The sequence below is a fragment of the Pipra filicauda genome, unplaced genomic scaffold (assembly GCF_003945595.2).
Source record: "Pipra filicauda isolate LSUMZ 115617 unplaced genomic scaffold, ASM394559v2 scaffold95_size2449627_pilon, whole genome shotgun sequence".
NCBI classification, from domain to species: domain Eukaryota; kingdom Metazoa; phylum Chordata; class Aves; order Passeriformes; family Pipridae; genus Pipra; species Pipra filicauda.
In genome coordinates this window covers 1,644,697-1,671,882 of record NW_024105153.1, presented here as the reverse complement: position 1 = coordinate 1,671,882, position 27,186 = coordinate 1,644,697, and the positions used below count along the sequence as shown (strand labels likewise).

The following is a 27,186-nucleotide window of genomic DNA, read 5'->3' as shown; positions in this document are numbered from 1 at the left end:
CCACGGCTGCACACCTCCCCCTGTTACAAGACCCCTTCCTCTTGAGGACCTGTCCCAGGCTGAACAGGAGGAAAAATGCTGTAAACCAAAGGTTGTTTGGAGCAGACCTCACTGCTACAAACTCTGGATGGACAAAACAAGTGATAGTGCTTTTGATGACGTGCAGTTTACAGGCTCCTCTGCTGCCTTAGGTCTTTTCCCCCATGGCCGTCCCCCAGCAGTCTCCACAGCACAGCACCCCGTGGGAGCAGGCACCCTTGAAGTTGCAGCAATGTGCTTTCTTGTGGATAGTGCAAATGTCTCACAAGAAGTGCGAAAGGAGGAAGCTGCCTAGAGAGAAGTGAAGATCTCTCAGACATTGGGGGGGGGGGGGGGGGGAAGAGTTTATGAGTCAGATGCTACTCAGCTGTTGCATTGCAGATGTCTTAGCTAAAAACAAGCTTTTGTTGAAATCAAAGACTCTTCGTGAGTATAGGCGGCAGGAGCCTCCCACAAAAAGAGAGTTTTCTTCTTCAAAGGGCTCTCCTTAGGTTTGACTACAATAGATTACTTAAAGCTTGCCTGCATTGCGAAGCTGATTCAGAGCCAGCATGGTGTGGATCTGAAGCATCCCAGCTGTTAGGGATGAATTTGCTGTCTGGTTGTTCTCACTTTGTGAATATGAGTGCCTTCCTCTGAAGGGACCTGGTGGAGGAGTTGGCTGTGGAGGGATGTTTTGTGGAGTCAGGAGTACAGTGGAGCCATTTCTCTGTACTGACTGCTGATGTGGGTACTGGTTTTCTGCACTGAAGACAAAACAGGGATCCCACACTTGAGTGTTCACATCAGTTTGGAGGGTGACGAAATTTGCTTTAAATGTGGGCGATATTTTACGGTCATCGGGAGACAAAGCTCTGTGTGTTAAAGTGCTTATGGTCTAATGTTTGGACACCCGCTGGTAGGTGTAACACCATCGTGGTAGTACAGAAATATTAACCCTGGTGCGGGGAGGAGTCTGAAAAGCAGAAGAGCTTGCATCTGCCAGGAACTGCTTGCCAAAAGCAGTGTGTGTACATCCTGCCTGTCCCTTCACAAAGGGGAGGGGATCAACCAGCTGCCCAGGCATGGAAATACCTGACAAATCCCCATCTCTTTTGCCTTTTGGATCTTCCTGTCTTGTTGTTTTCTTACAGCCTTTGACACCCATCATGGCCTCTAATCTAAAAGTCATCTTCCTCTTTCTTTGGTTGCTTCAGTGTGGAGGTAAACAAATTTTTTTTTTTTAAATTCCTTTTGTTTACTCTCATGTTTTTTTCATATTAGAGCATTTCCAGCTGCTATCTTTTGCTAATTTCCAGAGATCCCCTCTAGGAATTTGCACGCTGCTGCTATTTCTGTCTTTTAAGCATTTCAAAGCTGAGAGAGCAAATCCTCAAGAAAGGGGAAACATGGGAGAAGGGTTAGATAACCTAAATAAAATGGTTTGGCTTTTTCCTTGGCATGTTCTTCTCAAGCTCATGGCTCCTGGGATACTGCAAGAAGATAGATCTCTCCTCTGCTTTGTTACAGCAGTCCTTAGCCATGTCTTGTACAGAAACTATATTCATGTGTGTTCTGCTGGGTAGAGATGAGGAGAAGGATGATAAATGATTTTGAAAAATATGGCCCAGAAGAAACCACTTGGGTTATCACTCCCACAGTGTCTGCAGGATTTTCTGTGATTTCTTTCCATAATACTGTTCCTAGTGTACACAGGACTGCGTGTTCACAAAGAATGAGCATGTCCCTGCGGACTGTACTATATCTTGGTTGCTTTTACGGCCAAGAACCTTTTTCTAGTGATGTAAGCTAAGCTCTTCCTTACTCTCAGGCTGTTGTCCCTAGCTATGTGATCTGTAGAGAATTTTCCTTAATGGATGTTACTTCCCAACAGTCCTTTTTGGGCAGTGGCCATGCCCTCCCTCCATTGTTGCCCCCCCACCCCTTCCTCAGTGCTCGGCATTAAGCAGCGCAAAGTCTGAGTTGCCTTTTCCAATGCCAGATCCCGCTGTGCAGGGGTGATGCTGCTGTTGTGATGCAGTGTTAGTGCATGATGACAGGAAAGCAAGCCTGGCTGTGCTCTGGGACAGCTCTAATACCTTGTTATGAGCCTGTTCATAGATGCAGAACTCCAGGGAATCCCATCAAAAGCATGAATGAAAAGCCTGCCCATCCCCTACTTTCTCTCTCTACCCTTTTTTCCCTCTTCTGTTTTCACATCTCTGAAAGAATCCTTCGTTTCATAAGGCTTGTGTGTAAGTTTCTAGTTCCCTTTCTTAAACAGCCTCCTCTTAAATTGCTTTATATATGATATCATGTCAGCTGCCAAACAAGTAGATCTAGAGACTGCCTGATGTTAAACCCAGATTTGGCTGGGAAACCAAAGAAATCCTGTACCCTAGGCTCCTTACCAGCCTGTGGCTCACTCTAAGGATTTTTAACATTTTATTAAACAAAACAGGGAGTGAACTGTGGTGTGGTTCCACTTCTGTGCTTATTCATTCTCTCTTGTAACTCCTGACGTCATTGTCTACTGAATTGCAGTGATAAATCACTTTAAACTGCCCTGTATGTGTTAGGAGGAAGCACATGAAGGGTGTGATCTTCCATCTCTCTGCTTAAGATACTGTCACATATAGATACTTAAGATCTGCAGTCCTCTGCAGATAGTTCCCATATCTGGCATCAAGACTTGTACTTTGCTGCCCTTTTACAGCAGCAAAACTTTGGAGTGATTAAGCTGTGGCTTATTTCTCATGGCCCCGGTGCTGGCCCCTGTACGGAATATGCAATTTCCTTCCCCACTTGTTTTTCAGAAATACACAGTGCCACTGATAACACCCGCTGACGTACAACACCTTCACTGCCACAGAGTCATCACATGGCCACACGTAGATGCCCAGGCAGAAGCTTGTAACTCAAGAGTTCCAGGAGATGTCTAGCTAGCATTTGTCTTGGAAAATCGCTTTCTACTCATCCACTATAAATACAGTCTCACACCACTGCAAAATCAGTTCACTTCCTGCTTCATTTCCTGTCTCTCTGTGTGCTGGCGTTGTACAGAGGAGCTCACAAGAGAAAAGGGGAAGCCTGTGAATGCAGCAGGCTATCAGAAATCAGACAGCAATTACCTAAGAGATGTGGCAGATCACACAGGGCACATGGTCTGAATCACTCAGTTTCTGACAAGGGCCAACACTGTGTGCTCTGGGCGTGCTTCTTAGCATATGGTTACTTTCCGTGTGATCCTGTCTTTGGGACAGCCGTCTTCTCCTGACTGAAAGCGATGTTAGGTAACTGCTAATACCTATTACCCTTACAGGGGAAAATGTTGATGTACAGCAGAAACCTCCAATCCAGGTTGCGCTGCTCAAGGAAGAAATATCCATCCCCTGTAAAGTCATCTTTCCTTACATGCCAAAATACACCAAATTTTCAATCTGCTATTACTGGATTAATTCACTGGGCCAGAAGACATCCATCTATAATAAGTCAGAAAACTTACCCATTCCTTCTGGAGAAGAGAATAAGACTGCTGCCATATCTTACGACCACAGAATTGTGCCGCTTGAAAAGACCTCTTCTACTGGCACATACTACTGCGAGGTCAAATGGAATGACATCCAGAAAGTGGGAAAGGGAGTGTTTGTCCTCGCTAGAGGTAAGTGAACAACCAAAAGGAAGGGCAGGAGGTTAAAAATCAGCTGGATCTGGCTGTGAAAATATGGTCTTTGCTCTTCTTTTCGTCTACCCAAACATGCTATGAAATCAGGTGGGAATAATGATTCATGCCCAGTACTTACTGCCATTGGGGTTGAATGCGCCTTGCACAGGTGACCCGTGCTACTGTTCCCGATGGGGAACGTGAAGATGCAGTAATTTTTATCTGCCCTGCCACAGCCTCCTGGGAGTCAGGATCTATCCAGGGAGCCTTGGCACTGGGTCAGATGGTGCTTTTAAGTGCCAATGTTGAAGAGATAGTGCGGTTTGGCCTTCAGCACTATGGCAGAGGCAGCTGATAAGGTCAGTTAGGGCGCTTGCTGTAATGGGATGTACAGGTTCGGTGCTCACTGCTAGGGGCTCACGAACAGGTTAGGGACTGACTAACATCCCTCCCCGTTTTCCATGTGATGCAAGGGTTTGGTTGGTCTGTTAATGGGCAGACCGGAAAGCAAGGGAAAGCTTCATGCAACATAAGAGGAATGTTAAAGAAAAGTGATAAGGACGGGCATGCTGCTGACTGGCTGGATTTGCATTTCTGAATGCTGGATATGAAGAACTTGTTAGTGTAAATGCAAGAGCTGCAATGAAATAGCTTTGCTACGCTGGTCAGAGGATGCCTACGGTACCCACCCTCCTAGTTTGTGTGGCCTGTGTGCTTTCCACCCTTTGTCTTTCTGCTCCTATCAAAAGACCTTTGCCAGCCTCTATCTGCCACATTTCTTGGCTCTCATAGTTGTATCACCTCCATCTAATGCACTATATGACATGGAGCTGCTTATAACCTGCCTCTTCTGTGTGATTCTGCAGCTTCACTCTGCTTTCTGTTCAATCGGAGTGGGTTTTGAAGGTTGTGTGCATCTCTGCCACCATACTCTGCAGTCCTGTATTTTAGTTCTCTCAAGGCTTTTTCCAGGGCTAAAAACACAGCAGGATTGTAACTTCCACTCACACTGTAAACCTTTTTCCTTCTTTCTTACAGGTACAGGGTACATAGATACCTCCTATGGGTGGGAAATCCTTGTTACCCTTACTGTTCTTCTTGCTGCATTGAGCATCATCGCAACAGCTCTGCTTCTGTGGAAAAAAAAGGCAAGTTATAACCAAATAAAACCCAATACCTGACATGACCCATTCTAGGAATTAATTCCATTTGCTTCTAACTTGGCTGGATTGGAAATCCCTGTCCTGAGATTTTCCATGCTGGGTGTCTGCCTTGGTTTATTTTCTTAAGTTCAGTTTTTCTGAGAAAAAAAAATATTACAGGAAAGACAAAAAGAGTCAATAATTAAAGAAATTCTGGTAATTGTTTTGACTCCAGCATGCTCTGCTTTAGAACAAGGGTTTGACACAGGGCAGCAAGTCACACTAGCAGTGTGCTGGCCCTGAGAACATTCAAGGAGATGTAGCTTTGTGATGGAATTCTGGAAAATTGCAGTTTGTGCATACTCAGTTGTGGCTCTCATCAGTTAAGCAGTTCAGTTGTCTAAAACCCCTGTGAGGGGGCCTTACCTGCCAGTCAGACAGGTAATGTCCTGTGCACCCAAGCAAATCTGTTGCAACCCTGATGGCAGGAGGAGGGCATGACTTTCCCTGTTTCTAATCCTCTTTCAAGATGGAGGTTACTCTGGTTCAGGAATTCTGCAGCTGCATTCCTGAGCTTGTGCACCATAGAAGAAAAAATCTGCAGTGTGGAGGGGCTGGGGACCAAAGCTTTGGGCATGAGTTTGGCAGAGAAACATTAAGAGGCAGAGAGAGAGGGAAAGGTCATGACAAGGATCCCAAGGAAGCATGTGTGGAAATTACAACTAACTGGGGAAAAAAAGAGAGGGACAAGGGCCTGAGGAGCAACAAGCTTTAGATGACTCTGCTTTGAGCAGAGGAAGTTTAGACTAGACAATCTCCAGAGGCACCTTTCAACAGCAATGATTCTGTGAAGCTGGAAGAATGAGCCTGAGGGCGGAAACTGGGACTGGAATCTGGAGCAAAGAAGCACTGGTTCTCGGAGGAGGGTGTTAAGACTGGACTGACAGGGCCCCTTGGGTTAGCAGACCAGGCTGGGATAAGCTGGTTAAGGAAGTGGAAGCTGGGATGAGTAACTGAGGGCAAAGGGGAAACCAGGTGTGGGGAAGAAGGGATTTAGAGAGAAGGAGAAGAAAAGCCAAAAGCAGGGCAAAAGATCTGGATGAGACTGGGGCTCTGAGGAAAAGTGTCTGGAGTCATGATACTTGAATCTCTGTTGTTTGGGAAAAACCTTCAGCTCCTAGTACTGCCACCCTCAGGTGTTCAAATTGCATCCTCTGCATTCTTCCAGAGATCTCAAGGCTGGCTTAAAAATACCTGATGTCTTTTAAAGCGGAGCTTGGGGATTGCTGTTTTCTAGGTAGAGTATGCCCCATATTTACTTCTTCAGGCTGCTCTCTGCCACCACAACAGCAGGCTCTCTGCATGCATTTTTATGTGGAGGCTGTGCTGCTTGTACAGTCCTTTGACTCCAAGGAGCATCAGGCTTCAGCACACACAGTCAGAGATCATGAGGTTGAAAGCAGAATGGCAGCAGTTGGCAGACCTGCTAATCTCGTGAGACTTGCCTTGCCGGCAGCCTGATACAGGGGAAGGAATGTAAGAGGCAGAGCAAGTCGGCTGGAGACAGGCCCCCTTCTCTGTTTGCCTAGACAGTGTCTCCGTGGGGATGAGGAGGGGAGGGCAGTGTCACGACTCGCCAATTGGCATCTCTAGGTTTTGAGGTGGGCCTGCAAGTCTTAGAATCATGGGCTGTCCTTGGGGCCTGAAGAGATTGTGCAGTCATTATATTTGCCCTCCTGCAGAACACAGCCCATATTTCTCACCACAGCTTGCTCAGACCTGCTGGTTTAAAAATGTTTATCTTTAAGAAAAGCTATTTAGCATCCTCCTTAGTTACTAATGGACTGGAAAGCAGTTCATAGTTTTCATGTGATGTGAATATAATCATCCCACTTCTTTCTGAATTAGAACAAAGCAAAGCCTTCTTCCTTTTCTGCCTCCTTCCTTGCTTGCTGAGCTTCTCTATGTGTGAATGGAACACGTTCAAGGAGAACTCATCTGATACAAGAAACATTTCAGAGGAAGGCACCTTCTTCCTTCAACCCCATGCTGGACTTGCACATTAGTGTATCACTGACTATATGTCATCACTAATGCTTGTCTGGTGCTCTTCTCTAGACCCTGCGTATTAGCAGAAGCTTCCCGGCCAAGTCCTGACAAAAGTCATTGCATTTTGCCTCTCTGGAATTCCCTTGTGCACTATGAAGATGGCCCTACTTTATTCCTTGTCCTACAGCATTGTTCTGTGCTGTTAAATACTTACACCCTTCGCCCAGCAAAGTTTCAGTGGTGAAAGTGCTTTATATGTACACACAGAGCCCAGTTCTCCTTTCTACTGCTCCAGTGTAAGTCATGGGACTCCTGCATGTTACCCTGTGGTGAGGAAAGTGACCAGCATGTGTTGTGCAGACACTGCCAGCACTCTTTGCTGTGGAAGCATTCAGGAGATGTGCAAGCAGCTGGCTTTGATATGACATTGGTGTTCATTTCAGCTTTGGGGAGATTGTGTTTTCTCCAAATGTGTCATTTGATGTCTTGTCCCGAGCAGGTGTTGTGCCCTAGAAGGAGCCAGCTAAATATCCTGAGACAGAAGGTGGAAGCTCAGCTCCCTTCAACCAGCCCACCACCACCACCTCCTGTCTACGATGTGAGTACCAGAATCACCCTCCATCCCTTCTGTCTGCATCGTGGTACAACTATTCCTTTCCCTGCCATGGTAAAAACAATGCCAGTATCATGATGTGAAACATGAGCAATACCTGCATGCCAGCCTGGTACTGGTGACCTTGCCCTGCTCAGCTCCTCTCAAGACTGTGCATGTTGTGTGTCTCCATCCTGATCCCAGTCATGGTCTCCCCAGTGCCCAAGCCTTGCCCCAGGCCCTGCTGGGCAGCACCCTTTCCTCTACAGCAAGTGTGGGGCCACAGAGGGTTCCTGGTGGAAGAGGTAGAAGAGTCTCCACAAGTCAGGAAGAAAGAGGGTATTTCAGCCCCTCTTTGTACTGCAGAGTGTCTCAAGGACATGCCCTTCCCAGCTGGAGAATGATGGCTGGGGGCAGAGAGACATGTTCCCCTAGACAACCCCAGCTGTTCGGAGTTCCTGCTATGGTACCTACACTGATGCCAGTGTCACAGACCATTGCAGTCCTGAGCAGGCTGACTAGCTAGCAGGGGGAATAGGGCGGGAAGAAAATAAAGGGAGTCTCTTTTTTGAAGCATTTTCCTTTTCATTGCATCCTTTTCCATTTCCCAAACTGGGGAATGCCAACTGTTCCCACTCCTCGAGCCCAGTAGCTGCAGCGTCATAAGTAATAGAATTGAAGTGGCTCCCCTGAAATGCCGGGCCTAGACCTCAGCTATCTCAGGTAACCATGACTCCTAATCCCATTTACAACCCATCCAGCTCCATTTAAAATGGATTCCTTTTTTGCCTTTTACTGCCATGGGAGGGCTGCTCCACTGAGAAGGGAAGGGTTTGGTTTTTTTCCTTGTGATCTGTGGGACGAACAAGGAGAAATAAAATGAAAGTGAGTAGAGAAAGATGTTACCTGAATACTAGGAAACCTTTTTGTCTGTGAGGTCTGTAAGGACTGGAAAAGTCTCTCCAAGGAAAACCTGTAAGCTCTTCTGCATTAATCATTTAAACTAAACAAAGTGAAGCTCTGGAGGATGTACTACAGAGAGGAGCAAAGCTCTGCCAAGGAAGCAGGAGACCTGATCGGGGGCAGATACAAACAAGAGGGTAGGCCTGCCCCTTCTCCTTCTCACTTCGTGGGGGGGAGGAAGGAGCACCATTTTGTGGCCTTTTAATTTTTGGAGTAGTTGTTTAAAAGAGAGCACTATGTATTGTATGTGATACGTTTGTTCTGGGCAAAAAGCAATGCTTTGGGTAAAGGAGGTTGCAGGTCATAAACCTTTTCATTTGTATCAAGTAATTTCTTTTTAATTCGGGCTTATAAAAATCCAAATGGGTAGTTTCCTGCTGAAGTGGATGATTTCTGCAAGGAGACAAAAAAAAAAATCAAATCCATTTCTCGCTCAGTCGGCCTCGTCATGCATCCTTAGCTCCATCTTAATTACATGTTTCATCATGTTGTTCTGTTCAGGCTCCACTAGGGCTAATATAGCAAGCCAGCAGAGCCAGCCTTAGGCACAGGCAGTCCCAGGAGCTGGCTGGGCCCCAGTGCTTCAGGAGCCCTATGGACCTGGCCCAGCCGGCCTTCCCCTGGGCTGTTAACCACACACCAGCTGTGCAGGGCTCCTGGCCAGCCCGGTGTGCAGGGCAGGTGGCTCTTTGCAGGGCTGCAAGCAGCCTGGGACCATCTCCTGTGCGCTGGGGAATATGAGCCCACCCACTTGGAGGGTCCTGTATTGTGGAGCAGCTGCTGCGGGGCGACTCGCTCAGGCATGAAGCGGCAACTCCCCACAGCAGACACATGGTGAAAGAAGGGCTGCGAGGTGAGGAGGGGGGAGCACAGCCCTGTGAGGTGTAATGGGGTATAGAGGGCAAGAACCCTGGGGTGGAAACCTGTGTTAGATGGGCCCTCAGGAGAGGTGAGGGGAATAGAAAGTCGACAAACCTGATTTCCTTTGAAAGATGACTCTGGTGCCCCACTGCTAAATTTTGTGGGAACTCTGCATAGTGTAAACTCAGACCTGCAAACTGCATTTGAAACTAGGTGTGTTGTGAAAATCTACTGGTGTTAAACTGGATGTTCAACTCGGTTCTTAATTCACAGGGAGGGAAGAAATCTGTGGTCAGCACTGGGGTAAACTAAGGCAAGGAAAAAGGAAGGACAAGTGAGAAGTAACTCCCAGTGATAAGATAAAGAGGTCAGAGATTAGGGGACTGGACAGGAGGCCATCACGTGCCAGCTGTGCTATCTGTGGGGAAGCAACAGGTCAGAGTCTGAAAAAAAGTCAGGTCAAGGAACCACAGTGTCCTTGCAGGCCTGGAGCTGGGAGCAGAAGCAAGAGCAGGCAGCACTGGACATCAAAGTAAGGTCTCGGAACTGGCTGGTGCAGCTCATTAAGTACTCTCTGTTATCCTACATGGCAGCAAGGCTCATCTCTGGTGTGGGAAGGGTCCTACCACGCCTTCTGCAAAGCTCTGCTGCTGAACAGCCCTGGGAGCAAATGCCTTCCCCAGTGGCTCTTCAGATGCCACTATTTACTTGTGGTCCCTGGGGGTGGGTGTATGCCCTGGTCATGAGGGGGCAGCTGGGAAACCACTTTGTTCTCTCTATACTACCAGGTGTTCCTTGACCTCTCTGTCATCCTGCAACCCCGGATCTGCTCTACCTCACTGCACTAGACCCAAACCTGTATATCCTCTGATTTCCAGCTTGGCTGCCCAGTTAACGAGCAGCTTGGAAATAACAATCTGAGGGCCTTGCTTCATCTGCTTTACACTTCAAACAAGCTTTTTTGAGCAGCAAACAGAACTCCTGTGGTGCAGGTGCAGTCAGGTTCCAGAGCACAGGAGCTTTTCCAGGTGTGAGGAAGACAGGAGGCTGCTTGGGGATGGGAAGGAATCTGTCAGAAGGGAGGAAAGTAGCCTGTGTGCCTCCACTGTGACAGTAGCAGGTGGTCAGTGACTAAGTAAAAGTAATTAACTGCAAATGGTAGTTGGAGACACCAGCTTTCCAACTGGCCAGCAAAGGACTAGCAGTGTCAACAGCCTTCATGGGAAGAAGGCTTGTGGAGGCAGGGAGTCTTTTTCGGAGGTTATATACCAAAAGGATCCTTTTTGCTTGCAAGTGGCTTCAGACTGGAGCAGTGAAAGAGGCTGCCTGTCCTGCCAAGGGGACACAGAGCCAGGCTGCTGGAAGTGGAGCACGCAGGACAAGTCCTCACTGTGAGCATCACAAAGAGAATTGAAAATGAGGATGGGGAAATTGGATTTTCTGTGTGCACATGGGCACATGCGAAATCTCTGTGTGGGCAAGTGGGGTTTTGGGAGTAGGAAGCAGAGAGGTGAAATAATTTGACTGTTCTGAGAGAAGGCATGGGAATGGCAGAGACGTGTGGTGCTCCATTCACTGTGGCCCCCTCATGTCTGAGTGCCTGTTTATTCCAAGGCCCCCTCCCAAATGCTGCTCCTGTATCATCTAGTCCTGTTCAAACCACTGTTCTGCTGGCCATGATCCTGAAAGATGCTGAGTGTTTGCAACTCCAGATGAAATGATGAGGGTTCAGGTGATCAGCAGCCCCTGAATCAAGCCTCTGTGTTTTGCTCATCCTCCTGTCTGTGTTTCAGGGCGCCTCGCTCCCTTTGCAGTCTCTCCACTAATACCATCTGCCCCTCTTGCAGCCGGAGCTCCTCCCATCTTCCTGTTGCCAGAGAAACAGCCACCTTGGCAACCTGCTGTCATCCTTGAAAAACACATGGAAAAGTCCTCCCGATTGTTATGTTTGATCCTTCAGGCAGATCTGGAATATCACTCAAACTGACATGCATCTCCTGTGACATGATTACCTGGGGGACAGCGAGTGCATATGCATGTAGGGCGCGTGTGTGTTTCTCTGTGTAGCTGTGTGGGACCACGGTTATGTTTGAGGGCCTGGAAGCATATGGAGTTTTTTTACTATTCTTTGCTCACTCTAAAAAGAAAGGAGAGTTCTGGCTTGGAAAAAAAAAAAACAAAACCCCAGACAATAAATAGGAATTTTGTCCAATGCAGGGTTTCCCATTTTCAACAGCACCTGTGCTTCAGGACCCCCAGCCTCTCCCCTTTTCTCACCTTTGTGTGCCTAGAATAACCATGAACAAGGGCTTGTGGGTGTCAGGCACCTAAACAGTCCTGAGTGATGCAGAACACTACCCCTTAGCCATGTCCCCATGGTGCACATCATCATCCCATGTGGCAGAGGGGTCTTTATTCCCCATTCTGCGACAATTTGGAGCAGAGGGAGGCAGGGGCATTGGCATTCTTCTCCACTGCCTTACACAGGGTAGGTAACATCAAAGCCTGTCTCTGTGAGCCTGAAAAAAAGAAGATGATGCAGTTGCACTGTAGGGATTTCAGAGGGAAAGGATTTTCTGTTTGCCCAAGTTCAGGTCAGGAACTTCAAAATTTTGGAGATGGCAGGGGTTTCTAAAAAGTATCAGGCGTGAGATGGGGAACGACCCAGTGCATAATTAGTAGTCTTAAACCTAAATAATTTATTTGATCCCTATTTTCTTCTTTTTTCCCCTGTGCAGAGCCTGGATGTGCGGCAAATTGATATCTATTCTGTCCTCGAGAACAATGCAAAGAACTCTTCACTCAAAAAAAATCCTCCAAGAAAGGTAAGAGCTAGGGCCCTATTCTTGGAAAGTTCCCATATGCACTGAGCACATGGAGAAAGAAATCCCACAGAATTGCCATGACCTGGCAGGCAATAAGTGTGTCTCCAGTCCCACCAAAAGGGGAAAACAGGATGTGGCATGGAATCACCAGCTGGGCTGCACATGTAGCCTATCTTCCCTCTTCCAGGAGAACCCTTGCTCCTGCAGCCCGACCAGTTTTGGCACTCACAGTTTTGAGCAGATGCTTTGCTGTATGACATATGCTGAAAGGCATTGAGGGGTTTGGCATCACTGCTCCCTCTGAACAGGATGGACATTCATGGAGAGTTGGGCAGATGCTGGTCCCCGCTATTGCCCCTTCCAGATTATTTAGACAGTTGTGAAGTCCTCTGGGGTAAAGGGATCTGTGCACCAGCAGCAGACACTGGATGCAGCTTTCCTCTCACCAGCATTAGGCACCTGAGAGCCATTTCATGGTAGCAGAAGCTAAGATGGTCTGAGCAGAGGCTGGGTTGATACAATCTCTGTCAGCTCTGGGGCTCAGGAAAAGGCAATGTGCCTATGTTTTGGGCTTGTACTAAATTCACTCATTGTGAAAATAGATGCAACTAGGAATATGCAGGTGCAAATCAGTTGTGGGGGCCACATGAAGCAGACCGGGAGTCCACACAGCCTTCTACCCTGCCTTTGGCAGGTGTCAGTTGTTTCATATGGACAAAACTTGCATCAGGCACACCAGGGAACACTTCCTTCCTGTCCTCAGAACTCTGTTTTTCTTTTCTTCTCCAGACCTTTTATCTGCTTAAAAAATATATATTCACTTCTAATGTTAGAAAATGTTCCTGAAAAATGTCTCCTGCTTCCTTCCACTTCTGTCTTATTGGGGATAATTCCCCTGGTTTCACCATCCCCCTGGTTCATGAGTGCATCTCATTCCAGTGTCTGAGGCATTTTCACAACTCCCACCTTTGAGGAAACGGTGGTCTAAAATCAAGTGGCCTCTTTCTGTTTCTGCTACTTGCCACGTGGTCTGGTCCCACGGCCACTGGCCGCCTGCAGTTACTGCTGTGGCACCACTGTGGTTGGTGGTAGCAAAAGCAGTGGCAGGTCCCTGATTACTGAGCAGAAAGGATTGTTTTATATAGGCTTGTCTTACATGATGCACTGGAAAAGACAGAATCCCTGGGTTTGTGTTCTTGCTGCATTTTTAATTAGTTGGATAGGGTCCCTCTTCCTGGTCCTGTTTATTCTTCTGTATACCTTTACCAGCTACCCCTTTCGAAATTATTCAGTCTGGGTGGCTAGATACAGGATGTGTGAGGTTTCTCCCTACCAGGGAGCTGTCTGAGCTGTGCTGAGTTGTTTGTGTGTGGCCCACACCATTCAGCTGCTGCTTAGAGGGACAGAGGGTCTGTAAAACAGAGCAGCAGCAAAGCAACAAAGCAGGAGCAAAGGAGCATTTCTATGTGAGCAGGTCTGGCACTGGTAGTCTTGGCCAGGGTGGGGTAAAGGTCAAAGCAGAGATGGGAGAAAGAGAGGAGAAGAAAGCAAGGAGAGAGGATGAGATGAGCTCTCACACGTTACCAAGTGTCCTCAGTTCTTGTGCTGGTCTGAAGGAAGGGAAGTGTGAGTGGCAGGGCCTTATGATCTCAGCACAGGAGAATTTGACTGCACTTTCCACTATGGTTGCAAGCACCTTGATCAGCTTCCCTGAGTCATCGTGGGCTGTCACCGCCTGGGACACTCGTCCTCCAGCTGGGTTTTAGGGTATTTTCCCTAAGAGTGAGACTTGTGGGTCAGTGGGTTTGGCCTGTGAGTGGGAGCTGAGATTGCTGAACAGCGTCTGACTCTGCTGCAGAGGGTCCAGCCTAGCCTTTGCTGTGGGATGCTGCACATAGAGGGGGAGCTGTCAAGGGAAGCGGGGCAGAGAACCCCTGTGAAACAAGAGCATTTGCATGGACCGTTGGCCAGTTTGGGTAGCAAGGGGTTAATCCCACATGCTTTGGAGCTGCCTCCTCTCAGCACTTTTGTAGTGTTTCCCTTTAGTGGTGGCAACAGAGAAAATGCTAGTGTAGGTAGAGCTCAGTTCAGCCGGTGGCATTTCAGCTGCTTGCTGTGTAACCTTGCTTACAGCAGGCCTGTGCCACACAGCGCTTAAAATATCAGTCTGTCAGCGCCTTGTCTACACGAGGAATGGTCGTGAGGAATAGACTCAACTGTTGAAGAAACAGGATTGAGGAGGTCAGGGAATTCCTCCTTCACAGAATCCAAAGTGATTTATTTTTTTACTGAGTCCAATTTTCCCTCCCCTCCCAGTCTGACAGTTTTTTTGGGGAAGAGTGACTCGTAAAGGAGGCATCTTTATCCCTTGGGCTGGATTAGTCACGTTTGTCTCTGGCGGAGCAACATTTCTCACTATAGTGGCTTCTGTTTCAGCAGATCACTTACAGCCATTTCTAGCAGAACAAACGTCAGTGCCTGCTTATTAAGAATTAATTCATCATCTTTTGAATGATTTTCCTCCATTTCTTTTTTCTCCTTTTCATCATTCTGCAGACACCTCAGAAGCAAGCAACTCTAGAAGAATCCTCTGATACACTGTATGAGAATATCTAACAGGGAAAGATATCTGACCCGGTGTGGACCAGACATCTTTCTGTGTGGCAGAGCTACTCTTACATCCCCGATGAGATGCAGATACATGCAGAGATCTACAGTAACTTCAGAGCACAAGCACGAGGGACTTGTGAACCCCTGGCTCCTTCTAAACTGCCCTTCATTAACAACAGAATGCATCTGTTAAAATCCCTCGGGGCTCAGTCTGCACTGATGCAGCAAAGCTATTTTGCAGCAAAGCTGTTTGATGCAAAAGAAAAGCTGCTTTTTTCAAGCACTTATCTTGGGAATGGGCAATATGTGAAGGTTTGTCTCACCTGCCCCGGCTGAAATACTTAACTCTCGATCCTCTGCAAATGATAGGACAATCCAAAGATCTCCCTACTTGCTGGCTTGAAGTTCAGATCCTAACCTGCAGCAGTCCACCTGATCCTGTGCTTGTGGCTTTCCCGAGGAAGCCTTCAGGCCTACATGCATAGTTTAACCAGATCCAAGCATCTACCTGCCCATTTTTCCTTTCTCAGGAACCCCACAGTGAAACATGCTTTCTCATAATCTGCTAATCCCATCAAGTAGTCACAGATGCCTGCTGTGACCATACTCAGGCGACTCAAATCAGTGCCTCCAAGTAAATGCTTCCTCTTCAGCAATATAAGCAGTTTATGGTGAGGACTGGATGCACTGACAGAGATAAAGGTGGAGAAAAGGAAAACAGAAAATATCCCTGCCTGACAACATGTCTCAGTGACAGTGCCCATTCCAGAACAAGAAAGAGGAACAAGGAGGTGGGAACAAGGGAAACTCCCTTGCTGGGGCCACATGACCCAGGCAGGTCTGGGGCCAGGTTCCAGCCCAGAGAAGTTCAAGCCGAGTTCCCCAGTTTCCTGCTCTTCTTGGCAATCGCTTGGGATTTTGAGCCTCTGTGGGAGCAGGCATGGTACCTCTGGCCCACCAGAACCAATAGGTTTGCCTTTGTTTCAGCTGGCCAGTGTACAAGGGTGTAAGGCTCCTTTACCCTGTCCCCATATGTTATTTGGCCAGGGAGACCAGTTCTGAAATGACTGGAGGGAGGAGAAGTGAGGCCTTAGAAGTGAATTTTCTATCCAAGTTCTTCTCTCCCCTGTCAGCTGGAACTTGCCTACCATTTGTGCTGATGCATATTCTAGTTGTGATAGGGAAGAGGTTACATTAAATATCCATATAACACGATCAAACCAGCGGATCAAAAAAGCCGAGGCTGTTTTATCTCAGATTAAACAACAACAACAAAATAACAACCAAACAAACCAACCCAAAATAAGAATATGCAGCATAACTTGAGAGGAATCGTAGAAACCTCTTTAAAGAAGAAGATCAAATTAAAATTGAGCTCCAGGGTCATAGGACCCTCTCTAGTTGAAGATAATGTTGCTATGTATCAGAGATAGAGGCTGTGGAAAATGTCTCCGGGGCCTCCAACCTTCCTATACTATGTTTAAAGAGATAATCCGCTTATTGCTTTGCTCTTTTTATTAGAAGAGATTTCAAACATGCAATTTGGACTTTCTTTAACCACAGAAAAATGCTTTTTCTCTTCCCAGTGCTGAGGAATTCATTTCAGAAAGAGCAATGAATAGACAGCATGGCTTATTAGATCTGTTTATCATTTGTTAAGAGATTGCAACAATTATAAATAAATATTTTTTAAATAAAAAGTTTTAGATTTTACTAATCTGAACAGGAAACATTTGTGTTCACAGAAGAGTTTACAGATATAACAATTCCTTTCCTTAACAAATTTGAAGAAATGATGAAATGAATTATAAATATATTGCAATATGGCAATAAAATATTCAGCAGAAGCTGCTGGAGTAGATGAAAAGTAAAAACTTTCAAAATAATGATGCTTAGGTTTTGTGTTTTGTTTTTTAAATTTTATAAATGCTAAAAATACTGTGTGCTGCTGGAAATTTCCTGGCAATGATCTTGCTTTGCAGTGAGTTGATTTGTCTTGTCTTTCTGTTACCTTTTTAAATAGCATGTTTCTTACATTTATGCCTGAACAATTCTATATATTAAATAGCTGAAGCTGTTTAAAATGAAACATGAGAGAAAGAACAGTATTTGGAATGGAAAATGCTATTCTAGAACAGTCAGTGCTAAAGTACTGGAAGAATCACACCAGGTTCTGATCAATTAAGTGAAAAAGTAAAAATTTCCAAGAAGCACTGGCAAGTGTAGGGATTTGGGCTGTGTGCCAAAACTTGTCAAAATCAGGGTGAGGGGAAAGGGGGGAGGGAGGGGGAGTCGCTGTGTTGATTTCAATGGCTTTTGGGTTGGCCCTGCAAGGAAGGGTAGAAAGCTGCTTCGTGAGAGAAAGGAAGTTTAAATCTGTGTAGCCACAATCTAAAATCACTTCTTTAGCATCGTGCGCCATGGGCAGCACAGCAGCGACAGAGCGTGTGAGAGAAAGGCATACAGCAGAAGGCTGTGGGAGCAGGGATGTTTCTAAATGGTATGGATTCCAAGGAGGTATGAGGAAATGCCTGCAGGCACGGGTAGGAGAGACTAGGAAACATAATTTATATAATATTGTTATAGCTACTTTGTAGCAGAGATTTGTTCAGGAACAAGGCAGTCATTTAGTCTTTTTGTCATCATTTGGTCTTTTTGTCTTACCTGGCTCTATGGCCCATGAGAATAAGTGCAGAAAATGCATATTATTAGCAAGAGGAAACAAGTTCCTTCTTTTGAGTGTTGAGCAATTTGGGGAAAAAAAAAAGGGGAATTAAGGATCGGCTCCCCCAGCTCCACAAAGGGGAGAAGCGGTGACTGGCTTGTTGTGTTCACCCTACACATTTTGCTTTAATCTGAATGCTGAGAATAGATTTGTCTTAAAAACTGTGTCCATAAGGGTCTCAGATCCACTTGCTTCTCCCAGAACAGTGTTGTTATGCACAGAGCAGGCTCTCTTGTTATAGTGGTATAATCTTTGATTCCCAGGTGTTGAATTATCCTTTTCTACTGACAGGATTCCAGGGAAGTGGAGACTCATTATCAAAGTAAGCAGTGGTGCGAGGTGGAAATGCACTGCTTGCCTTCTTCTAAAGGAGGTCCCATATTAGCACTAGGATCCTTTGCCCTCTTCACCAGGCGTGAGCCTTTGGTCCCGAGAGATGCAGTCTCTCATTGTGATCATCCTCAGTGTTATCTGGCATTGCTGCAAAGGGTGTTGGTGACACTGATGTCATCTATTCCCTTTAAATCGACTCCTTCATAATGCTTTACAGCAGATCCTAATTTGAGAAGGAGAAAACCAGGGTGCATTTGAACGGTTTGTTGGTTTGTTGGTTTGATCCTTTTCTGCAGAGGACAAGCTCTTGCATGGGTACCGTTTTGTCGTACGACACATGCAAACTATATTTTGCCTTTATCTGTAAACAAGACCTTACTGTGGTGGATAACGCCAATGAAATGTATGTCCAAGGTGTTCTCCTTCATCACTTCTGTCTTCTCTTCTTCAACCTTCTCAGGGATGTCACTATTGCAAATCAACTCTAAATACCCAGCTAGGGCTGATTCTTTGTCAAGGTAGATGCTTGACTGAACAGCACCCAGGAGAAATGGTTTTTACTGCTCTGGTTTGCACCGCTGTCTCAGCCAGCAGTGCCCTAAGGGTGTGCAAGTCTGGGCCAAGGGCCGGAGTCTCTTGTTCCAGCTGAGCTGTCTCTTGGAAAGACCTGATGTTTCTTCAGCCCTTGGCCATGCAATATTATGACCCTGTGAGACAGGGATTTAGGGAAGGCAGTGAGTAAAGCCACCAGATGGTGCCCTAGGTCCTCTCTGCTCTCTTTCCTGTCCCCTGCGTGCCCACATCCCCCGCCAGCTTCCCTGGTAACCCCCAGACCACAGGCTCCCAGGGGTGCACAGCTACAGCCATGCAGAACATCCCCAGCTGTGACTGTCTTCAACCTCTGGGCCTGGTGACTCTGACACTCCTCACAGCTCTGCACCACAGCTCAGGTGCCACCAGCACCTGTGAAGAGATGAGGACAGGACAGATGCCCCTCCTTTGCATCCATGAAGTCTGGAGCAATTGCCTCATCAGATATCAATGTCTGCTGTCTTGGCACAGGGCTGCCCATGCAAGGGACAGGAGAGTGGCTGCTGACACCATCATTTGGTCAGACTGGTGTCTGAAATGCAAAATTGGCCAGATGTTGGGGGCTGCTTGGAGCTGCCACCACCTTCTTTAACCGCTTGGAAATGGCACCTTATCTTGGATTTGGAAAAATTTATGGCGTGTCCATTGTGAAAAAAACCTTTGCACCATTTGCTGCTTCTCTTCTTTACTATGTCAGGAAGCTGATGAAGGCTCAGACACCACTCTTCCTGTGTTTTGGGATTCTGTGGTGGTCAAGATTTGCTATGCACAGTGAAGTTATCATTGAGAGTTTATAAATAAAAAGGAGCAGCATCAGTGATCTCCAAGGGAAGAGGAGAATGTGAATGCAGGATCTTCTATTGCTTGATTTTAGGGCAAGCCAGTTTCTGCTTACTGTGAGGGATGAAATGTTTTTCTTTGTTAATGATAAAATAGAAATGCAGGTTACTATTAGTAACTAGTATGTTACTAGGTCCTTCCCTAATACTAACCAGTCCTGTAAACTGCTGGACTGTGTTATGAGCTGTGGATCTTCAAGGTTCACAGCATCAGTGCTGCAATGGTAGAGCTATCTGGGGACAAAGGGTGATGGTGCTTTGGCAATACCAGGCAGGTTCCCAGGAAAAGTGATACAGCAGGACAAGCTGTCAGCTTCTGAAGCAATGACTGTTTTGGCAGGATTGGGAGGGCTCCTGTTCCAGGAGGGAGGCTTCTCTTCACTAACCGATGAACCTCTCCTGGAGCTCCTCTTTTCCTTCCCCTTTTTGAAATATGTGGGTTGTGTTGTATCGGTCTGGGCCACGTGAAGATTTGGATATACAGCTGGTAGGGCCAGGCAGGTCAGCCACCCTGCCTTAAGGAGTCAGAATGTAATTATCCAAATTGGAACAGGGTGAACATGAAAAAGCTAACATATGGGCTTCTTCAAAACGTTATGTCTTTTAATAACCTGTCAGGGCCTCTGGTTTCTATCCCATCTGAAAGATTCGTCTGCCTACAATTTTGTGCCGTGATATCTGAGCACTTCCAGGGGTAATAATTGTACCCAAAATACCCGTAGCACAGTAAGCTTCCCTCCCTTGTGAGAGAATTAGCACTGTAATGTCCGTAATGGTGCTTTTGGCACTGACACGTGCCATTAAAATCAAAGGTTGCAGAAGTTCTTGCAAGGCTCAGTATGTCATTTCAGCTTCATATATGGAAAAAATGGAGACTCAGGAACTTAATGACTTTTCAAAAATTGCAGACGGTCAAAGGTGAAGTTGGGAACAGAATTCAGGTTCCTATGTTCTTATTTGCACCAGGTTGTCCAGGTAGGAGCCAGTAGCTGGGAAAGTAGGAGTTGCTGAGCTCCTTTTAGTTTAGGGGGAAAAAAGTTTCTTCCTGAGTCACTAGCACCATTTTCTGCAGCACTTTGCTTTTCATTTTTGATTTCTCATGCAGGAATCAATCAGACTCATGTCTGTCTGGCTGCAGTTTGTTTGCTGAGGTAGCAGAGCTGCTGGAGAAGTTACTCCTCTCTTTTACAGATGCATCTACCATTTTGGCACTAAGTAAAGCTCATGAGAGCCAAATTACCATAGAAAGCCAAAATATGTATGCTGTAGTTCCCCAAATAAATCTTTAGAGAGGGAGTGTGCTGAATTGTTGCTCATTCACCCCATAAAGTCTTTCTGATTCCCGAAGAAGTTACTGAACTTGTGGAGAGGAAAGCAAATAGCTGCAGCTGAGTTGCAAAGGCTCTCTCCACTCGCAAGGAGGGGAGGCAGGGAAGTCCCTACCATTGCACCAATTAGATCTGGAGAAGGAGGTGTGAGGAGAGGTGATAATGCTGATAATTACATGAATGGAAATGCTTACCATTCTTTTCAATGTTTAAAAGAAACCACAGTTTGAAGGTGATGTAATTTCTGCTCGGTTGGGTTGTTTATTCAAGCAGCGCTGTGCTGGCGCATGGGAAGAGAAAGCAAAACTTCATCTCGGCTCCTGCTCTGGGGATTTCTGAATGCTTCCAGACTCATTCAGGTCAAGGCAGGGTGTGAATCCGAAGTACAGCAGCTCTTCCAGCATGGCCCTCTGTACAGACCCGCCCTTGGCTAAGGAATGTGCAAAACGCAGATGGGTGTTCTGAAGGAAACAGTTTAATAGAAGGAATTGTAACTCTTCTCCTTCCCAAAAGATTTAAAATAATCTTGCTGTCCATAAAAATCAGGTTAGCTATTTTGGGTTCTTGCAGAGCTAAAATGAATGCAGCATCTCTCATTTCCAGTCATGATAAGTCACTAGATAGCAATTCTTAATTGCTTGATTAATCTTGAATTTTCAGAGCTGACAGTGCCTGTCCTAGCACTTAGAAAAGAGCTACATTTAAAAGAAGGGAGAAAGTGCTTCCTTTTTCTTTTTTTTTTTTCTTTTCTTCTCTTTAAGCATAGCCTGCAAGGTAAGAGCATGAAATTACAGAGAGGTTTGTAACATGTGTTGTCCTGAGGAAGATGGACCATTAAGCAAAGTGCAAGTGAAACAGTCAGAGGTTTGTGAGAAAGTGGGGAAGGTGATGAATTAATTTTAGCATATGCTTCAGCAATTCCTTACAAGACTATCTCAAACTCAAATGTTGGTACACTTATATTTGCACGTTAGGCCATGTTTTTTGTTTAAATAAATAAGCAGAAAGGTTTCCTTCATGAAGATCATGACATTTCTAAGTAGAGAAAGGCAATTTAAGTTCAACAGTTATGGGGGACTATACCCTTGTGTGCTTTGTGTATGGTTGGACTGATAATGATCACAGCACATGCCTCCCCTAAGGGGTGTTGTTAAAAAAAATACAGACCAAATCAGAAAGGACATTCGAACTCCCTAAAGAACATCTATAAAGTTGTTAGGGCTTTTTTTTTTTCCTTTCCCCTCCCAGCAACGTCTGTGGCACATCCAGGCTGAGCAGCAACATGGTGTATCAGCCCTTACGTGGGAGCAACATATTTTACTGTCAGGTCTCCTTTTCTGTATGACAGACAGGTCAGAATATATGATGGCACAGTGTAATGTAAAGGTGTTAGTGGTACTCAAGTTGTCTTTCCTATGGTAGATCTTATCTTAGTCTCATCCCTCTATTTATGGAATATTACAGCCTCTGAATTTTTTCTTTCCAATTAACTGCTGTATCTGGATGCCACAGGCTTCTTGGAAGAGGTAAGTGCTTGTCTTCTCAAAGATCTGTGTAATCCAAGGGAATGTATATTAAAACACAAGGAGTGACATCGCTGCTGTTCCTTCCAGATGATAAACCAGAAAATCATAGTGATAAAAAGGAAAAATTCTGACTATACACCTCCCCCTCCCAACCCCTCTGAATACAAGACTCCCTCCAAGGTTTCCCGCATGGTTATTTTGGTCTACAAGTGTCTCCAGTAATAGTGTGGAGAAGGGAAATTTCTACCATGTCCTGGGCTGAGACCTACTGCTCTGCAGATGTCCCAGTCAGTGGACAGTTAAACAGTCCCAAAGGCATATTGTCCTCATTTAAACCCTTCCTGCAGTCAGGGTTTCTTTAGTGGTTTCTTGTGTGCTTTGCTCCATAGTCCTGTGTGAATCAGGTGATGAGAGCTCCTCTGGGATGCTGTCTTGCAGTCTTGTAGATTAATGTTTTCTTTGCTTAATTTAATTTACATTTATATCATTTCTACTCACTCAGACAACCCTAAACAGTCTTTCTCGCTCCCTGGTGCTTCTGCACCCCTGAAGTTCTCATATGCAATTCCCATGATGCTCTTTACAGTTGTTATTTGGCCAACCTACACATGCTGTAATCCCTTCCAGCTTTTTTATCATTTTATGTTCCTCTTTTTTTTATTTCCCTCCAAGTTGTTGACATGTACCTAGCACCATGTTGTCCAGAACTGAACATGTCTTTGAACTGCGGTCTCACCACTATATTAAAAAATGGGACTATTGCCTATATCTCTGAGAAGAGGTCTCTGCCTTTACAACCCCAAATTAAATTAACTGCATGATTTTTGCTGCCATATCACATTGCAAAAACGTATTAAATCTGCTGTCTACTGTCTCCCCAAGGTCTTCTGGTATTTCTGCTTTCAGTGCTTGAGCACAGATGATTCCTCTCTTCACCTCAGTTTCTGTCTTTCAGTAGCTCGTATGTTGTACCTACTGCCTTTGTAGACACGTGGGATCATTCAGGGTTCCTCTTTGAGGAACAGCAGTGTGATTCCTTACACATAAGTAAATTCTCTCTATTTTTTTTTAACATGAAATAGTCTGTCTCCATTTCCCTTCCAAGCTGTCCCATGATAATCTGCCTCAGTGCAATTAAAAGGCGTGTTACTCTTTTTGGTTTCCAGATTTTCCTATTTATAACTGTATAGAGCGCTGGCCTGTATGTTAATAATCTGCAACAATCTGTTTGAACGTCGCATACTGAGGATCACATGTTGAAACTCTTTTTTTTCTGGAGAAAGGAAAACGCTGTTCTTTCCTTAGGAAATTTCTGTCCTAAATGTCAAGAATATGGATTAGCTTTTCTTTGCTGGGGAATGACATAGTAAAATGTTGCTTTGTGCTGGAGACTATTTCTATGGGTGGCTCAACACTGAAATTAGCTTCCCTGGGAAATAAGGTCTGTCACAGTAACTGCCGTTATCCTCATTTTCTCTGGTGTAAATTCAGAGCAACATGAATAGAGGAAAGGGGAAGAAAACCCTCATGAAGCCAAAACACTTTGCTTCATACATAATTTTCTTCCTGGGGAGAGAACAAGAAAAAGAAAAAGAAAAACAAAGTGTTCATGTGACAGATGGTAGTCAGATCAGCTAATGCAGCCCTAGAAAGTACTTGGATATTACGTTTAGGAAAATAATATAAGAACTGATACAGAAGGGAATACATTTTACCATATTCTGCTTCATAGATAAGAGAATATGGAAGAATCGGTTAAGGCAGGCAAGACATTAGAAGTGGTATGGTAGCCGTGGTGGTCTAAAGATCCTAGGGAAGCAAGGTTTGTGGTGAAAGGTAATATCTTGTATTAGATCAACTGATAGAGCTAGAAAAAGCAAACAAGCTTTTGGGCTCAGGGTCTCTTTATCAGATCTGACAGAAAGCAGCAATATTCAAGCTAACTACAGGCTAGATACAATTGCTCTTAGTTTAATCTAATTATATTAATCAACTGGACCACTTGAGAAAAAAAAGGAGCACCTATGAAGCGGAAAGGGGTGTGAGCAGTGACTGACAGGCTGCTGTTTCTCTGATGGAGCACAAGTGAAAAAGAGTTGTTTGTGTTGGTGACAAAGGGAGAAGTCAGCAGGGAGGCTGTAACCAGCTAGGGAGGCAACAACTCTGTTAAATCCATGAGCTTTACTATCGAGGGATTATAAGTTTTAATGCTGAGCTTTAGCTTTTGGGAAGGTTTTGTAGGTCTCCTTTGGGGTAAAGAATTGATGGATTCAAGTTGTTGCTGTCTGACAAATACCCCCCTAATGTCCTTTACTGTCTGACTGTATGCGCTCGTTCTAAGGCAGCAATTATTTAGTTTCATTCACATGGTTTCTGTAAGGGTATCTCGTGCTGGATGAAGTGATGAACTGTAGAGATTCAGGAAGAGTACATGCAGGAACAAAGAATTGCAGCATTTTGCTATGGGAGGAAGGGCATTGATGCTGTCTGTGAAGCAGTGCTGGCATATTTCATGTTTGATGCTCTGGTGGTATCTGATTCTATTTCTTAAGTTTTCATCTGCGGATTTGCTTCCTGTAATGAGTTGTGAAAGGGAGAGCCTGAAGGTTAGGAGAAGAGACACAGGAAAAAACCCAACCTTTCAGGGACAGTAGTTTAAGAGATTTTTTTATGTGTGGATTTTAGCGTGGAATATTATCACTATCAGGAGCACGTGGTTGAAGGAGGGAATGCTACAGTAGAGATAAAAATAAAATAATAAGCAGAAAAATAGACTGGCAGAAAGCTAATGTGGTCAGAAAGCTAATGTGCCAGTCCCTGTTAATTTTGGTAGCACTAGACAAATACCAAACAAACCTTGATTCCTTGAAAAGTGATTTTCCAAAATTGCCGTTGTTGCTGTCATATCTTTATTGCAGTAAATTCATATCTATTTTATGGAAGAGTGACCCTTGGTGGATAAAGCAAATCACCAATGTTCCGCTCAGAGCAGGTGCAACAATATCTGCAGGGCTGGCTGAATCTCACAGCTTCTTGGTGTGTTGTGGATGGCTGCTGGTCTTATTGCACCTGCTTTATAGAGGAAGTTGGGTGCTCTGTAGGTTCTTGTGTGTGTGCTGGCTTGCAGGGTGCCGTTTTTTAATGTCAGTTATGGTGTGTAGGAAGCTGATGCCAGTGTAGGAGCAATCTTGGGACTGAGTAGAGCAGCAGGGAAGCTGCTCATTGAATTTGTGGTTCTATGTCATGAAGGAGTCTGAGGTTTTCTGAGCCATCTGCATTTCTGATAGAATGTCGCCTGTGTCCTACACAAGGCATGGCTTGGTGGTGGTACGTTTTTCAGACTTGGATTGTGAAGAAAAATAGCATATTGGGGTATAAAAAAGCTACAGGAAGGTGATCTCTCTGCCCCTTGCTTAGAGTTTGGCAAATAAAAGGAGATGACTAAATGCTGTCTGAAGAAGAAAGCTGGATGCTGCATGATGTAGCAGACACAAAAACTTCACATGGTTCAAAAACAAAAATACTGAATGTATTATTAAGCAAAATCCTTTGGGAGCTGTTAAATACGGAGACCCTAGCTGTTTCCCCAGCAGGGAAGTGCCTGACCACAAGATCACCAGGTCATGGGGGGAGTCATCTTGGGCAGCCGACTACTAGGGTTTGTCTGTTCAGCACTCTGGGAGGCAGGATGCTGGTCTGACTCCGTACTGCTATTTCTCAGATCTCTTCTAGAGAAAACGAGGGGTTTTCCTCTCTTTCATTGCGAGCTCCAACTAGATAGCATATAATTACGTTTTTATTTACTTTCCTGACTGCTGCGGCAGGCCCAGGCCTGTGCATCAGGGCCCCAAGTGCACCACCAGCAGCCTCAGAAGGGAAAAAATCCCGTGCTCAGGGGTCCGTGTTATCTCCCCCGGAGCGGGAGTCTGGCGGGGAGGGGGGGGGAGGAAAAGCACAGGACGGGGCGCAGGGCCCGGGCACCGCCCGCCCTACCCCGCCACCCCCCGCTCCAGGCAGGCAGCGCTGGGAGCTGCCCGAGCGCTCCTCGCCCTCCTCCGCGCCCGGCCCCGCCGCGGAGCCCGCCCCGCCGCCGGCTCCTCCTCCCCCGCCGCCGCCGCCGCTCCGCCAGCAGCCAGTCGGGCCTGAGACCCGCGCCCGGCTGCGGGGCCTGCGCCGAGCGCCGGCGGAGGGCGGGCAGGGTACAGGGCAGGGGAGAGCAGCGAGGAGGAGCAGCGGAGACCGAGCCCGCCGTGTCACATGAGCTGACAGGACTCGCTCCCGTTCCCGGTCCCCTCCACGCAACAAAGACTCCGGAGCTCCCGTGCCCGCCGCGGGACGGGGCGGGACGGGGCGGGGCGGGGCGGGGCAGCCATGGGACCCTGAGGGCCGCCGGCCCGCACAGGTAAGCGGCGGTGGGGTGTGTGTGACCCCGGCGTGTGCGGCCTTTGCTGTTATTTCTTTTCCACCCCCCCGGGGAGGGGAACCCGCCCCCCATCGCGTCCCTCCGCCACCTTCCCGCGTGTGAAGGGCGGGCGGGGGCTTTGGGTAGTCCCCGCGAGTGGGTTCCTGTCCTGCTCGTTAATCTCCAGTTCCTTCATGTTACTTCATATTTTACGGCGATCAAACAGTTAAAGCCGGGGGGGGGGGGGTGTGCATTGCCACCCCTCTCCTTTCTCTCCCCTCACCCATCCCCCTTTCCTCCCCCCTTTATGGACCCCCACGTAGTGACCTTTCTGGCTGTTAAGGATAATATTAAGGCGATCTTTATTTTTGTTAAAGCGCCGTCCTGCTTACAGTTGCCTTTCCCAAGCCAGATTACTGCTGGCGGTGGTAGGCAGCCCGTCGCCCACCGGGACTTGCCCACTGGGACCGTGGCTGGAAGTTGTTGACAGTGGCGGGGGTGCGCACGTGTGCCACACACTCCTCGAGGTTTACGGCTGGAAACTCCCGCTGGGAGGCCCGGCAGCCACACCGACGGCTGAGAAATACCCCAGCAAGGCTGCTTGTTTGGGAAGCCCTCTCCCCGGGTTTTACTGCCTGTGGATGTGGAGAGTGTGGCGCTTGAAAGAGTGCTGGGGGCATGTAGGTCAGGAGAAGTTTGTGGGTGGGAGAAGGGAGTC

General features: G+C 46.5%; 1 protein-coding gene across 5 annotated transcripts in view; it reads left to right on the top strand.

The window, feature by feature from the left end:
* The first annotated feature begins 396 nt into the window (after positions 1–396).
* Positions 397–27,186, top strand: part of TCF20 (transcription factor 20) — a 156,201-nt gene continuing 129,411 nt past the window's right edge. For 2 of the 5 annotated variants that reach the window (XM_027722604.2, XM_027722600.2), the window contains exon 1: positions 26,203–26,468. Coding sequence is in view for 1 of the 5 variants with exons in the window: in XM_027722614.2 (XP_027578415.2) it covers positions 1,104–1,242; positions 3,341–3,679; positions 4,721–4,830; positions 7,373–7,471; positions 12,028–12,114; positions 14,671–14,730 (834 nt within the window). In the remaining 4 variants the exon portion in view is untranslated. Of the gene's footprint in view, positions 1,243–3,340; positions 3,680–4,720; positions 4,831–7,372; positions 7,472–12,027; positions 12,115–14,670; positions 16,608–26,201; positions 26,469–27,186 lie in introns of those variants that run through there. The other 3 variants (XM_027722614.2, XM_039391392.1, XM_027722607.2) reach the window with 3 other exon arrangements.